Source organism: Drosophila persimilis, unplaced genomic scaffold, assembly GCF_003286085.1.
Source record: "Drosophila persimilis strain 14011-0111.01,24,50 unplaced genomic scaffold, DperRS2 tig00000700-arrow-arrow-pilon, whole genome shotgun sequence".
Classification (NCBI taxonomy): domain Eukaryota; kingdom Metazoa; phylum Arthropoda; class Insecta; order Diptera; family Drosophilidae; genus Drosophila; species Drosophila persimilis.
Window position 1 is genome coordinate 937,601 of NW_020825340.1, and position 12,082 is coordinate 949,682.

At 42.7% G+C, this 12,082-nt stretch overlaps 3 protein-coding genes across 4 annotated transcripts; 2 read left to right on the plus strand and 1 right to left on the minus strand.

The window, feature by feature from the left end:
• The first annotated feature begins 1,185 nt into the window (after positions 1 to 1,185).
• On the plus strand, positions 1,186 to 5,785 carry LOC6602843 (R3H and coiled-coil domain-containing protein 1). Its single transcript, XM_002027775.2, has 10 exons — positions 1,186 to 1,299; positions 2,176 to 2,346; positions 2,413 to 2,570; positions 3,378 to 3,528; positions 3,706 to 4,126; positions 4,192 to 4,365; positions 4,428 to 4,709; positions 4,775 to 4,964; positions 5,046 to 5,285; positions 5,355 to 5,785. Exons 3-10 carry the CDS (start codon positions 2,537 to 2,539, stop codon positions 5,402 to 5,404), a joined length of 1,542 nt encoding a protein of 513 aa, XP_002027811.2. The 5' UTR covers positions 1,186 to 1,299; positions 2,176 to 2,346; positions 2,413 to 2,536; the 3' UTR covers positions 5,405 to 5,785.
• Positions 5,786 to 6,176: 391 nt separating this feature from the next.
• Positions 6,177 to 7,716, plus strand: LOC6602810 (peroxiredoxin-2). Its single transcript, XM_026992065.1, has 5 exons — positions 6,177 to 6,410; positions 6,538 to 6,713; positions 6,783 to 6,900; positions 6,963 to 7,368; positions 7,428 to 7,716. The coding sequence occupies exons 2-5, from the start codon at positions 6,557 to 6,559 to the stop codon at positions 7,476 to 7,478; spliced, it is 732 nt and encodes a 243-aa protein (XP_026847866.1). The 5' UTR covers positions 6,177 to 6,410; positions 6,538 to 6,556; the 3' UTR covers positions 7,479 to 7,716.
• Positions 7,717 to 7,734: 18 nt separating this feature from the next.
• LOC6602811 (phospholipid scramblase 1) lies at positions 7,735 to 9,888 on the minus strand. 2 transcript variants are annotated; one of them, XM_026992064.1, is made up of 5 exons: positions 9,863 to 9,888; positions 9,678 to 9,797; positions 8,994 to 9,487; positions 8,515 to 8,673; positions 7,735 to 8,445 (listed from the first exon to the last, which is right to left on the minus strand). In XM_026992064.1, the coding sequence occupies exons 2-5, from the start codon at positions 9,784 to 9,786 to the stop codon at positions 8,422 to 8,424; spliced, it is 786 nt and encodes a 261-aa protein (XP_026847865.1). In that variant the 5' UTR covers positions 9,787 to 9,797; positions 9,863 to 9,888; the 3' UTR covers positions 7,735 to 8,421. The 2 variants fall into 2 exon arrangements, with proteins under 2 accessions (XP_026847865.1, XP_026847864.1); XM_026992063.1 differs by lacking the exon at positions 9,863 to 9,888 and having other exon boundaries at positions 9,678 to 9,806.
• Between the last annotated feature and the right edge of the window lie 2,194 nt (positions 9,889 to 12,082).

The following is a 12,082-nucleotide window of genomic DNA, read 5'->3' on the forward strand; positions in this document are numbered from 1 at the left end:
AAATCATTTTTGTATATAGAAATCGAATCTAAAAAATTCCAGTTATTTCATTATCTTCCAGGAATCATGTAAATTGTTGAATAATTCGCAAGATAGTGACCTAACCGTTTGCGTTTTAAAGAAGTCGACAGTGGAAAGAATAAAATCGATATTACTATGGATTCTTTTGCAGAAAAAAGTTCTAGCTGTATATATATATAAATCCGTTTAGGCTATATTATATCCTAATCGAGATATTTAAACGTCGAAATTGAGTTCAAGGTATATTTACGTTATATCGGTATATAATGGTATATTAAATCAATTTGATATATTCGATTTCATTTTTAAAGGTATATTAAAGAACATAGGGTACAGAAACTTTCACACAAAAGAAATTAGTCTGTTTTAAAGCTGTCGCAACGAAAGTTTGAAACTGGACGCATATGTATATCTCTCTCGCTCTCACACACAAACTTTTACCAAAGGATTGTGTTTGTTTTTGCAGCTAGTCCAGTTTCAAAATCGAATATCAAGGTTATTAGCAAAGTAATGTTATACAGTTATTAAAGGAAATAGGGTATACAAGTGCCATACTCCTTAAATATGTAGTTCATATGTACTAAATATGTAGTTACCGTGTAGTTACCATCTACATAATGGCCATTTTGTTGACCTTTTCTATTTGAACCTTATTTTATAAAACATCAAATATAAACGAACACTTCAAATAAGGCAGTCATATAGAAAATTGATTCATCAGTAAAATTATTTTTTCAGGTCTGAGGGACCTAGCTAGCATGTTAAACCGAATAGTAAAACGATCAGAATGTTTAACCCATTGTAGACCAGTTGGTATTACATTCCAAGAAAATAATTGAACTTGACGAATGTTAGTAAAGTTGAGGTGAAAGATATCGTTTTAACTTTTCTGTAAGTAACGAGGAAGAATATGATGGATCTACAAGAAGAATGTACAAGCAGTACTTTTTTCCCCGGTTTAACTCAAGTAGTTCACCTGTTTCAATAGAGGGGGCTTAAGTGGGCTAAATTCGTTCACTCATTCGAATATTTTATCGTTTAATCCGCGGTCACACTAATATTCTAACTGTATATATATGTATATATATGTATATATATATATATATATATATATGTATTTTTAACGCGCTGGCGACGTAGGGTCGCATATTTATCAAATAAACTGGAGAACGGCGAGCGATCGGCATTCGCAGCTAGCTTAAGCTTGATTGACCAGGAATTTGTTTATAATGTTGGTTGTGACATAGAATTATTTGTGCAGAAACGGCTGAGCAGTGGGTAAGAAACCAATCTAGAATCTTTGCCACGAGAATGTTAGTGCGTGAGTGTGAGTGCGTGCGAACGACTGTGTGTATGTGTGAAGTACTAGCTAGCAGCTGGTGTGGCGCGGCAGCCTCAACAATAAAAACAACAACAACAACAAAAGCTTTGTGTAACCGGGTTTCCACCTAAAAAAAACAACAGGAATTGCAACGCGGAAATATGTAACCAAAAAACAAAACAACAGCAACAAAAGCAACGAGAAGATGCAATGTAGTACGAGTTTTGTGGGCCTTTCGTGCAGATATTACCAGTTTTGCAAATGCCATACAATTTCGAGTTTTCCCAGCTGCCACAGCAACAACACAAACCCCAACAGCAGCAGCACAGCTCTCTTGCAGATTTTCCGCATTGCAGTTGCGTCGACGCCGACGTCGACTGAATGGGGACCGCCTAACACCGTTTCTTGTGCTTTGGCATGCAATACGCGTTTAATAAACAATTAATCGCCATGCAATAAACAACAGACAGTGAAGCGCCGCAACAGCAACAGCATAGATATATGAATATAATATATTACATTACGCCGCTTCGGTCATGTTACGGTATTGCATAATAATTTACAAGTCGCGCTTAGGTTTTTGAGAGCTTGCGTGCTTCTTGACGGGTCTTCTTCTCGGCCCGAAGCAACCTGTTAGCGGATGGTGCTCGCACTCTTTCGAGCGTGTTTGCCTCCCGATATTAGGTATAAAGATGTGTGTGTGTGTAAGTGTGAGTGCCAGAATGTTTCGTAAAGTGAATTCAAGTTGTTGGAGCTCTCTCGCTCCCACATACATGAAATCGATACTGAATTTGCTCTCCTCTCCCATTACACTGGCCCCGTTCTCTTTGTAGTGTGCTGCTCTTTCCACCTGTGGGCAATTATCGCCGCTATCTCATCCATCAAACATGTGAGAACTACAAACACCAGTACGATCTTTTCACATTCTCGGTGGGGCAAGGGCCGCAGCGACGCACTGTGCTTTGTTTTCGCAATCAGCTCCTCGATCCGCACGGCTTTGAGGCGTGAGTAGACTTTTTGTTGCGAAAGACGTAGTGAACTTGAATCTAAGAAATATAATAAATTGACAGACGAAAGCAGCAGCTGAATCAGCCAATCAGGAGTTGGCGGAGCAACGGACATAACGGCAAAGGCAGCAACAGCATCAGCAGTAGTAGTGCGAACAGGAGAAACACCGTAACTGAGCCCTGTAAAATGGGCGTGAAGAAGCATATCAGCGAGACACCTTGTAAGTAACGCTATCCCCATTTTTGGTGGGTGCCGTTTGGGGTATATGTATGCATTTAGCAAGCTGCCAAACTGCTTGCAAATACACAAGAAAATACGAATTGAAGACAAAGCGTAGGCGAACCAAAGCAAAAGCAACAACAAATTAATAAGTATTTTGTCTTTACGCCGACGCAAGGTATACCTTTTAACATATCTAGTACTCCAGTTATGAAATTTACTTGATAATTCCAATAATTAATTACTCGAATTGTATGGTGAAAGATATTAGTTATTTAAAAAATTTCCATTTTACATGTTTTCTTGGGCTCAGAGTATTCAATATTATGTTGCTTCTAACAAAAAAATGCAACTTTGCCTCCAGCTAGGGTATCCCAATTACATATGTATTTAACTAAAAATATCCAAATGCTAGCCAAACGACGTCGAAAACGACGCTGTACGAAGGCAGCGCAGCGGGTCACGCAGCTCATTCAAGGTCGCCCTCTTTCTCAAGTGGATTTTTGGTGCTGTTGCATCATTACAGACGCTCGTTCGGTCGCTCAGCTGAGCGGCTGGCTGCGCACGCTCACTTGTTGCGATGTCTCTCTCTCTCTCTCTCTCTACTATAGTGTTGACATTCACGAAGCTGGGCGCAAACAGCGAGAGAGGGAAAATTGGGTCAACATTAGTGAATTTAGTTTTTAATTTATTTTATGCCAAATTCGTTGCTTCACCTTTGGTTTTTGTGATTGTTTGTTTGCCAACTCTTCTGCTTTCCTCACTCATCCTCTGATTATCTCTTATCTCTCTCTCTCCTCTCCCGCAGTAAGCAAATCGAACTCTGTGGACTTGTATAGACCGCCAGCACTTAGGAAGAACAGCAGCAGCGAAGAGACAGCTGCATCGAACGAAACGCCAGCAGAGACAGCTGCAGGAACAGAAATATCGAATTCTACTTCCAAAGAATCACCGAGCAGGTGGATAATCTCACTTTTATATGTTAGTTGTACAGCCGAACCAATGCATGAGGAAAAAATGTTACTTTGATCATTATATCTGTTAGAGGTTTCACTGTACAATTGACGAAATTCTTTTGTATACTAATCGATTAGCCGTTCATTTTATCGCCTCTGTTTTGGCTTTCTGCTTCTTAGAGAGCAACAGTCCACTCGACGTGAACGCCGCCCCGACCGAGCTGTATATGTGCCAAGGGCACGACGCAGTCAAACTACACCACCGACAACCACAACAACCAGCAGCTCAGCGACAGCGACATCAGCAGCAACTAAAACGACTGCGGCGCCAAGCGCATTACCAGTGGAAGCAGCGCCAGTTGCAGAAGCAAAAGTAAACCCGTCCAAACCAGACGACGGCAACAGTCAGCAGAAGCTCACGAAGAAACCCAAGTCGCATCGGGAGCGTAAGGAACGTAGCAAGAAATTGATATCGGCAACGGAAAAACCCACTGAAACAGAGGCGGAGGCAGCTACGGTGCTTGTGATATCGGGCAGCGGGACTGAAGTGAGAACTGAAAACGAATCGAACCAAGACAGCACCGGCAACTGTGATAAGGAGGTGAGTGTTGCAAGAATGGAGTAGGAGTCATTGCACCGCTAACCATTTCACGTATCCACACACAGATCATGAGCAGCGGCCAGCGTACAAAGCCCGTCAGTGGTAGCAAAGCCAACAGCAATGGAAAACAGCACCCGCCGCCATTGCGAATCGAGGATGTGGCGGCATCCCGGACCAACAATGCAGAGGAAGCTGCCAAATGTGATAATGATGAGCGCGAGCTGCAGCGAGCCTCGAAGGTAAGTCGATCTCCGAGAGTAAAGTCTGAACCCCTCGAATATCTGTCGACGTACTTGTGCAGGAAATCAATCGCAGCAATCGACGCATCATGAAACAAACCTTTGTTTCGGATGTGCTGGAGATACCCGAGAAGATCGAGTTGGTCTCCAAGGCAGCCACTCGGGCAACAGCGACAGCAAAACCACCTGGAGGCAGCACCACCGAAGATGACGATGAGGAAGAAGAGGATGACTGGGAGAATATGTTTGATGAGAGCGGCGACTGTCTGGATCCGAAGATTCTCCAAGAACTGAACGATTCTGTGGGCAAGTGCAAAATAGAGCTGCCCAAGATGGACTACACCGTGAGTAGAGTTAAACCTTTCCCGGAATCCATTTATATTCTGAAACGTGGATTTGGTCCCGCCAGGTGTTTCACATCAAGCAGTCCCTACTAAACGACGAGGAGTTCCCTCACGTGCTGGAGGTGTCCAATTTTCCAGTGGAGTTCAAAACGCCCGACCTGCTCATGCTCTTCTCGCAGTACAAAGGCAGTGGCTTCGATATAAAATGGGTAGATGATACCCACGCTTTGGCTGTGTTTAGCAGTTCCCGCATTGGTGGGTATTTGAAATGCTCTTTTCCCAATTCAAGATTCTATGTAACATTCTATGCAATCCGTCCATTCATTCTCTGCACAGCTGCTGAGGTGTTAACAATGGGACATCCATTTGTGAAATTAAAGCCGCTGGCCGAGGCCACACTCGAATCGCGAGTCAAGGCCAAGAAGGCCGGTGCCGTCTCACTGCAACCATATCGCCAGCGTCCGGAGACATGCACGGCCTTGGCCCGACGTCTAGTATCCGGAGCCTTGGGAGTGAAACTGGCAACAGCGCCGGAGGAGCGTGAGAACGAGAGGCGTGTTCTACGTGAAGCCAAAGGTGGGGTCGCGCGTTAACAAGTGCCCGCCGAATGATGGTCTCATCCAATCTGTGTTTATTCCATTGCAGAACGTAAACTTTTAGCTGCCAAACAGCGCGATGAGGTCTGGGAGAGCTAGGCCAGGGTGCTGAGAAGCACGGTGCATTTTTTCTCACATGCGCAACGCATGCTCCAATCAGCGATAAGAATAACACTGCAACAAATACCAGCAACCAACCAACCATAACTCCCACAAAAAGTTTCTCAATCAAAGGTTTAGCAATATTAGAGTAATATCGACAAGCTCAGCAATAATGTACTTTTAATGATCGCTTTTTGTGCAATTAATGCAGATTTTTGCTCAATTTGTTGTAGTTTGTAGTTTGTGCCCATAACGCATGATGTATCGTCTAGATCTTAAGAGAGATACATACATATATTATATATTTATTGGTCGTAGCAAGTAAAAAATGCATAGAAACATGTGCTCTGTTTTAACTCCAGGCATACACTTTAATTTATAAGCGCAGCAATTTATATAAATATATTTTAATAAAGTTTATATCTTGTAAGTACAATAAAAAATAACTATTCAATTATTTTAATTGCAATTGATGGAATATAGCTACCTACCTACACTGCTTCATACCTATGCACCAACCGAATATACTCTTCTACTGGGTATGAAACCGCAAACATCGACAGTGTTGTAAAGCGTTGCGAACCAGAAGAACAACAAGCCGGCATTCAGTTTGGTTCACAAAACAGAAGAGTTAATTATAGCATTTAAATAGGAAACAGCTGCCTGTTGTGTGTGAGTTTATTGTCAAACAAAATTATTTTTACAGACTACAAAATGTACTGATAAACAGGGAGAGCTGAGTGAATATAGAAGCTGCATGGATATTTTCGCTTTCGTTGCTGCTTCGACTTCGTTTCATTCAATTACACACTGACAACCATAAAATATATTGCCAGCCAGGCCATTGGATTGATAAGCATTGAATTGTGCTTATCATTACGGAAGCGATACCAACAACAAGTGAACGGGTTGCGTTGTATGTGCCGCATTATAGCGAAGAACTAGACTTATTGAAAGACAAATACATCGAAATTTTGACTGCGTGGCCGCGAACTGTGTTGGTGTGAGTGTGTGTGTGTACATGTGCCACGATTTGTGGGTGCGTCCCCTTCTGCTAGCGGGGAGGCGTTGCGTGTCGGTAATAATAGTATCAACCGAAACTAATCAAGCCTACGTGTATTTCATTTCAGAGAAGTTAGCGAGTGCAACATGTACAAGTACTTAGTCGTCCTACTACTGGCCGCTGCTATCGTCCTGGCCGCCAAGCCCGACGATGGCGAATCCTGCTACTCTTTCGCCGGTGGATCTGTGTATCCCGCAGAGGAGCCGAAGGGCGATCACCAGCTGCAGTACACGAAGGCAGTCAGTAAGTGTGGACCGACCTCATATGGCGCTTTTTATGGTACATTCATATTTTCTTTGCTTCCAAAATCAGTTTCGAAGCCAGCTCCTGCATTCGAGGGCACTGCTGTGGTGAACAAGGAGATCGTGAAGCTATCGCTCTCCCAATACCTGGGCAAATACGTAGTCCTGCTCTTCTATCCACTGGACTTGTAAGTAGAACTGGATCAGAACCTATTTGATACACTAAACTCTCCGATGTGTGTTTCCCCAGCACATTTGTGTGTCCCACGGAGATAATTGCCTTCTCGGATCGAATTTCGGAGTTCCGTAAGATCAAGACTGAGGTGATTGCGGCCAGCGTAGACTCCCACTTTACTCATCTGGCCTGGATTAACACGCCACGTAAGGAGGGCGGCCTGGGCGACGTAAAGATCCCGCTACTCTCCGATTTGACGCACAAAATTAGCAAGGACTATGGCGTATATCTGGAGTCGAGTGGCCATGCGCTGCGCGGTCTTTTTATCATTGATCAAGCCGGCGTGCTGCGTCAGATCACGATGAACGATCTGCCTGTGGGCCGGTCGGTGGATGAGACCATACGCCTAGTCCAGGCATTTCAGTACACCGATACCCACGGCGAGGTTTGTCCAGCTGGTTGGCGACCAGGCGCCGATACGGTAAGCATTCATAAATTACCACATAAAACAGTGGATTGACTGGCTATTTGTGTTTGCAGATTGTGCCCGATCCAGAGGAGAAGACCAAGTACTTTGCTAAGAATAACTGAGGGGGGATCAACGAAGGATATATTTTTCATTCCTACTACCCATACCCAAGCCGAAGCTCAGTTACATTCCAAATGTTCACGACTGACCGCAATCGAACAATAGACCCCGCATCGCACGAATCCTCTGTACATATGGCACCGGTCCGCGTTTGTTTTTTGTATAAAACATATTTTGTTTATTTTACAGATTCATACAGCATAACTGAGAGATAAATAAAATGATGAAGTACATAAGTTATATGCAATGCAAGTGATGCAATAAGTAATGTGTGTGTGGCTCTAAACTAACGAAACCATAAATTTTAGAAAAAATTTTTCATATATCTGGAATAATGTTAACAATTCGATTTCCATTATGTTCATATAAAAATATTCGATAATATGTTGTGTGTCAAATTACAAATAGGTTAACCATTTAGTTAGGTACGCAATTGTTGCTGTTATTAAGTATTCCTGCTGTGCTCCGATCCGACCTTTGGGTAGAACAAAGCTATGTCGAGGTATATAGATTGGGGAACCGTGGGGGAACAACTAGGACGTCATAAGGCACTCGTTCTCGTTTTTGTTCGTGTGTGTGTGTTTCAGTGCTACAGATTTTGTGCGATTTAAATGCCAAGCCAGAAAAGGCAACGACTCAGCGGCATTTCAATTAAACATTGTGCGCGAGTACATACGATGTATGTATGCAAATCATTCCAATCCATTCCCTCAGAGGGGAGATTCCATTCACATCCAGTTTCGATTTACGCGGGAGATTCCAAGTTGATCAAAGAGTTGCACGTTCTCATATTCCCAGAAAATGCGGTTGGTTGCGATTAAGTGATGTGTAAAAAAAACCCTAAATGCTATGACGATGCAACACGTCTAACCACTAAGCAGTCGGCAAATATAATGTGTGTGTGTGCGTGTGTGTTTGTCGATACATCGAATTGTGGCATCAGGCTTAGTGCTCGTAGTAGACCACATCCTAGAATGTACAGTATGGAGAGCATAAGACGAGGATAAACCACAGTAACATGACCGAAAGAGTACTTACAATCAGAAAGAGTGCTGCAAATATGAGGGCCTTCATGCGCACATCCAGATTCAGGGGAAACGTGACGCTAAAATAGTCTGCATCGGTGAACAGCTCTCTTCCCAGGCCCGACCACTGTTTGCTTATCTTTCCGATCTCCTCGTTATTGGCGCTCAATACCTACATAGTACAAATTATAATAGGCGTCTGATATTTTATGTTCCGCATTAATCGGGCATTCGCACAGACACACATACAGCATATAGACACTGATACACAAATGCAGTAAATATCTGAATTAATTGACTCTCTTACGTACAGTCAGACATATCGCCATGACGTCATGACGGCCCTGACTGCAGTGGCTGTACCCCGATATTTACATACGTATGTCCATCTAGTATACGTACGCTTATGCTATGTATACACACAGTATGTACTATATATAGTGAGTGTGTGTGTGTGTGAATGTATACCCACTTGTTGGGCGGCGTGCTAACCTTGAAATTGGTATCACTGAAGCACTTGCAGGGGCAGATGGGGCCCTCGATGTGCAAAACAGTATCGCCAAACGAGTTCTTGATGTTGAATTTTGGTCGTAGGAATGTGCAGACCTGCTCCACTGTTCCAATAACCTGTCCCGGCGGCGCCGACACCTCCACAGCGTTCAAGCAGTCAGGGAAGCAGCAAAGCAAATCGCAGCGAAACGGACGGGTTAGGTGCAGTACCTCGTTCTGGAAGTTGTCCAGGATCTTCATCTCGAAGGGCCGCGCTCTGCCCAGCATGTTACGGGTACAGCAGTCGCTCTCCTCGTAAGCGAAATAAACATTCTGTCCCAGCGAATTTTTAATTTTGAAGCGGTTCTTCGTCTCGAAGCCGGTGAGGAGCTCCAGTTTTTCGATTTTCTGTGACACCAGCAATTGATCCAGAGCCGTCAGATATTCGAGTCCTTGGGGACAGTTGGGCATGCCCACGGGTATTGACATCCAGTTCTCTGCAATGGGGCGTAGTTCTTGATTATCTATACGCTATACTATATCCATATGCGTCAAACATTAGCATCAATTGCCGAAAACAGAAAATCAACATTTTTTAACACACGCCCAAACACACAAACGCACAAATCTGTGCATGTATTGCAGCCTACGCATAGTTCATAGAAGAAAATAACGATATACACGCACCAGGTCCAGATGGTATCCTGACAGCATCTGCAGACGTGGGCTGACGCACCACAGTATCGTCCTGAGGAACGTCCTGAGGCACCTCCTTGTACTCTTTCATCTGCATCATTTTCGTCGCTGCTGCAAACAAATTTTTAAGAATTCAGCGCAACCAGTGTGACCGCGGATTTATCGATAAGACGTACTGTTTTCTCCTTAGATATATACCAAAAGTACGTCACAAATTTTAAATATACCGTAAATATACTGACAAATAATTCCATCCTATTCCTCGATTTTGAATTCGGATGAATAGATATGGTGGCGAGAAAATCAATGTGACCGCGGATTTGTAAATGTGATTGTAAGCTTTTTACGTTTTCAGAGATTGGTTTCTGTTTTCTTTTGTGGTCCAGCGTATTTTAATGTATGGGTGCATGGGTATGGGTATTACTGGCCGCTTCTGATATCGTGGGACAAGCGTCTTCAATAAGAGCCAACTCTAAAAATGCTAAAGTACAGGGTATGTGAGCATAGAAACCAAAAATAAAATAGTCCACAAATGCCAGCAACGTAATAATGGTGTACACCAATACATTAAAATCCTCTGGACCCTCAAGAGAAACAGGTAAAAAACGATACACAAATTTCAGTTCTGGCGGCAGGCAATACTAATACAACACGCAAAGTACCCTATAATTAAAATTACATTAAAAAAAAGGGTCAACAAAATATTAAATTTGTACATGGTAACTACCTATTTACAAATCCGTTTTTCCATGAGTATGCAGAATTAAAGCCTTATGACACTAGACTTAGCTAACCTTGATGCGAAGAGAGAAATGGCTTCAGAGAGAAAACCCAAAATTAGTGTTCTTAGCCGTCTCCAGACACGTCTGAAGAAATGAAGCAATATTTGTTATAGTTATTATATTTATTTATATATTTAGTTATATTTTCATGCACACACAGCCAGCCAGCCAGAAAAATTGCATCTGAAAAGTTTAACAATCGATCATTTCTGCCGCAGCGCCGCCACCAGCTTAACTGGAAATCCAAGCTGACGAACTATCTCTCTTTCTCTCTCTCACTGCATGCTTTACCAAATGAGGCTGTTTCTGTTTTTGCTGTTGGTCGATTAGCAAAGTCTATTGTCATATGGCCATTAAACTAAAACAGAAATGAATATGTAAGATATTAATTCCATGTTAAATGTAAAATACATGGGGAGCTACAAGCAGTGCTGCCAGAATTTCAGAGTCAATATAAGCTAGATTCGAAAAATATATCTGCAAAATATGGGTAAAACCGAAAAAATAAGTTAAAAATGACGCATCGAAATATAGCTTAAAGTCTTGAAAAATACACTCAAGTCGGAATTTGAGCTGCGCTCAAACCCAAGAGCGTGATTGCGTTTTGTACGTACTACCACTAACCATACAGTATATAGATGTGCCAGTTCATACAACGAAAGTGTCACACACCGGCTTGCGCTATCCGTACCCCAGAGTGACGTCATCATGAGAGAGAGAGCGCAGAGAGAACATCTTTGCATGTGTTAGTACACACGCAATATGTTTCGACAAAAATATGTGATTGTATGTTTTTTCAGATTTTTTGAACTCTCTCAGGTCTGATCTGTTTTGCCACCAGCATGTTTTAGTGTATGGGTGCACATGCATTCTCACGTACTTTGCGTGTGTGTGTTTACTATTGCTGGCCGCTAGAACTGAAATTTGAGTTTGGTTCTTGTTTCGGGTCTTTTGATGGACTGACCTACCGCCACAAAATAAATGAAGAATGGGCAGGGGGTGGGGGTATGGTACACTAGGGCGCGGGAAACAAAATAAAAGCTGTTATTTGTTTGATTTATACCACAAAATATAAAATATTACAATAATATAATTACACATTTATTTCCTTATTTTAAACAGGTTGATTATAAATTATACAAATTATGCAAACGCCGTCGGTTCTCGACGTTTTGTTTATATCAAAGACTTTACAATACCAAAGACTATACAATACCAAGATGTTGCATGAGCGACCAAAAAGCTGTTCTATGGCGGGTCCTCACATTAGAACCCAAAAGGCACGAGGGAGCGCGCGGGGTTTCAATTCCCTTTTCGCTTGTACTTCGTCTCTACCGCGACCCCGCTGCCCATCGGTTTCGTCTGTTCGGCAATTCTGGACTCTCGAGCCTCAGCACCGTCGAAGCGGTGGTCGCGGATCGCCGATGTCTTTGGAGCGGCACAGTGGGAAAATTCGATTGGAAAATTCTCTATTAGAATTTATCTAAAGCACTCATAAAATTTTTTTACTATTTCGGCTGAGTCCCACTGTGCCGCGCCAAAGTCATCAGCGACCACGCTGCCCTACGGTTTCAGCACGCAGACGATTCATATTTTGTTTTTGTATTCTTTCTC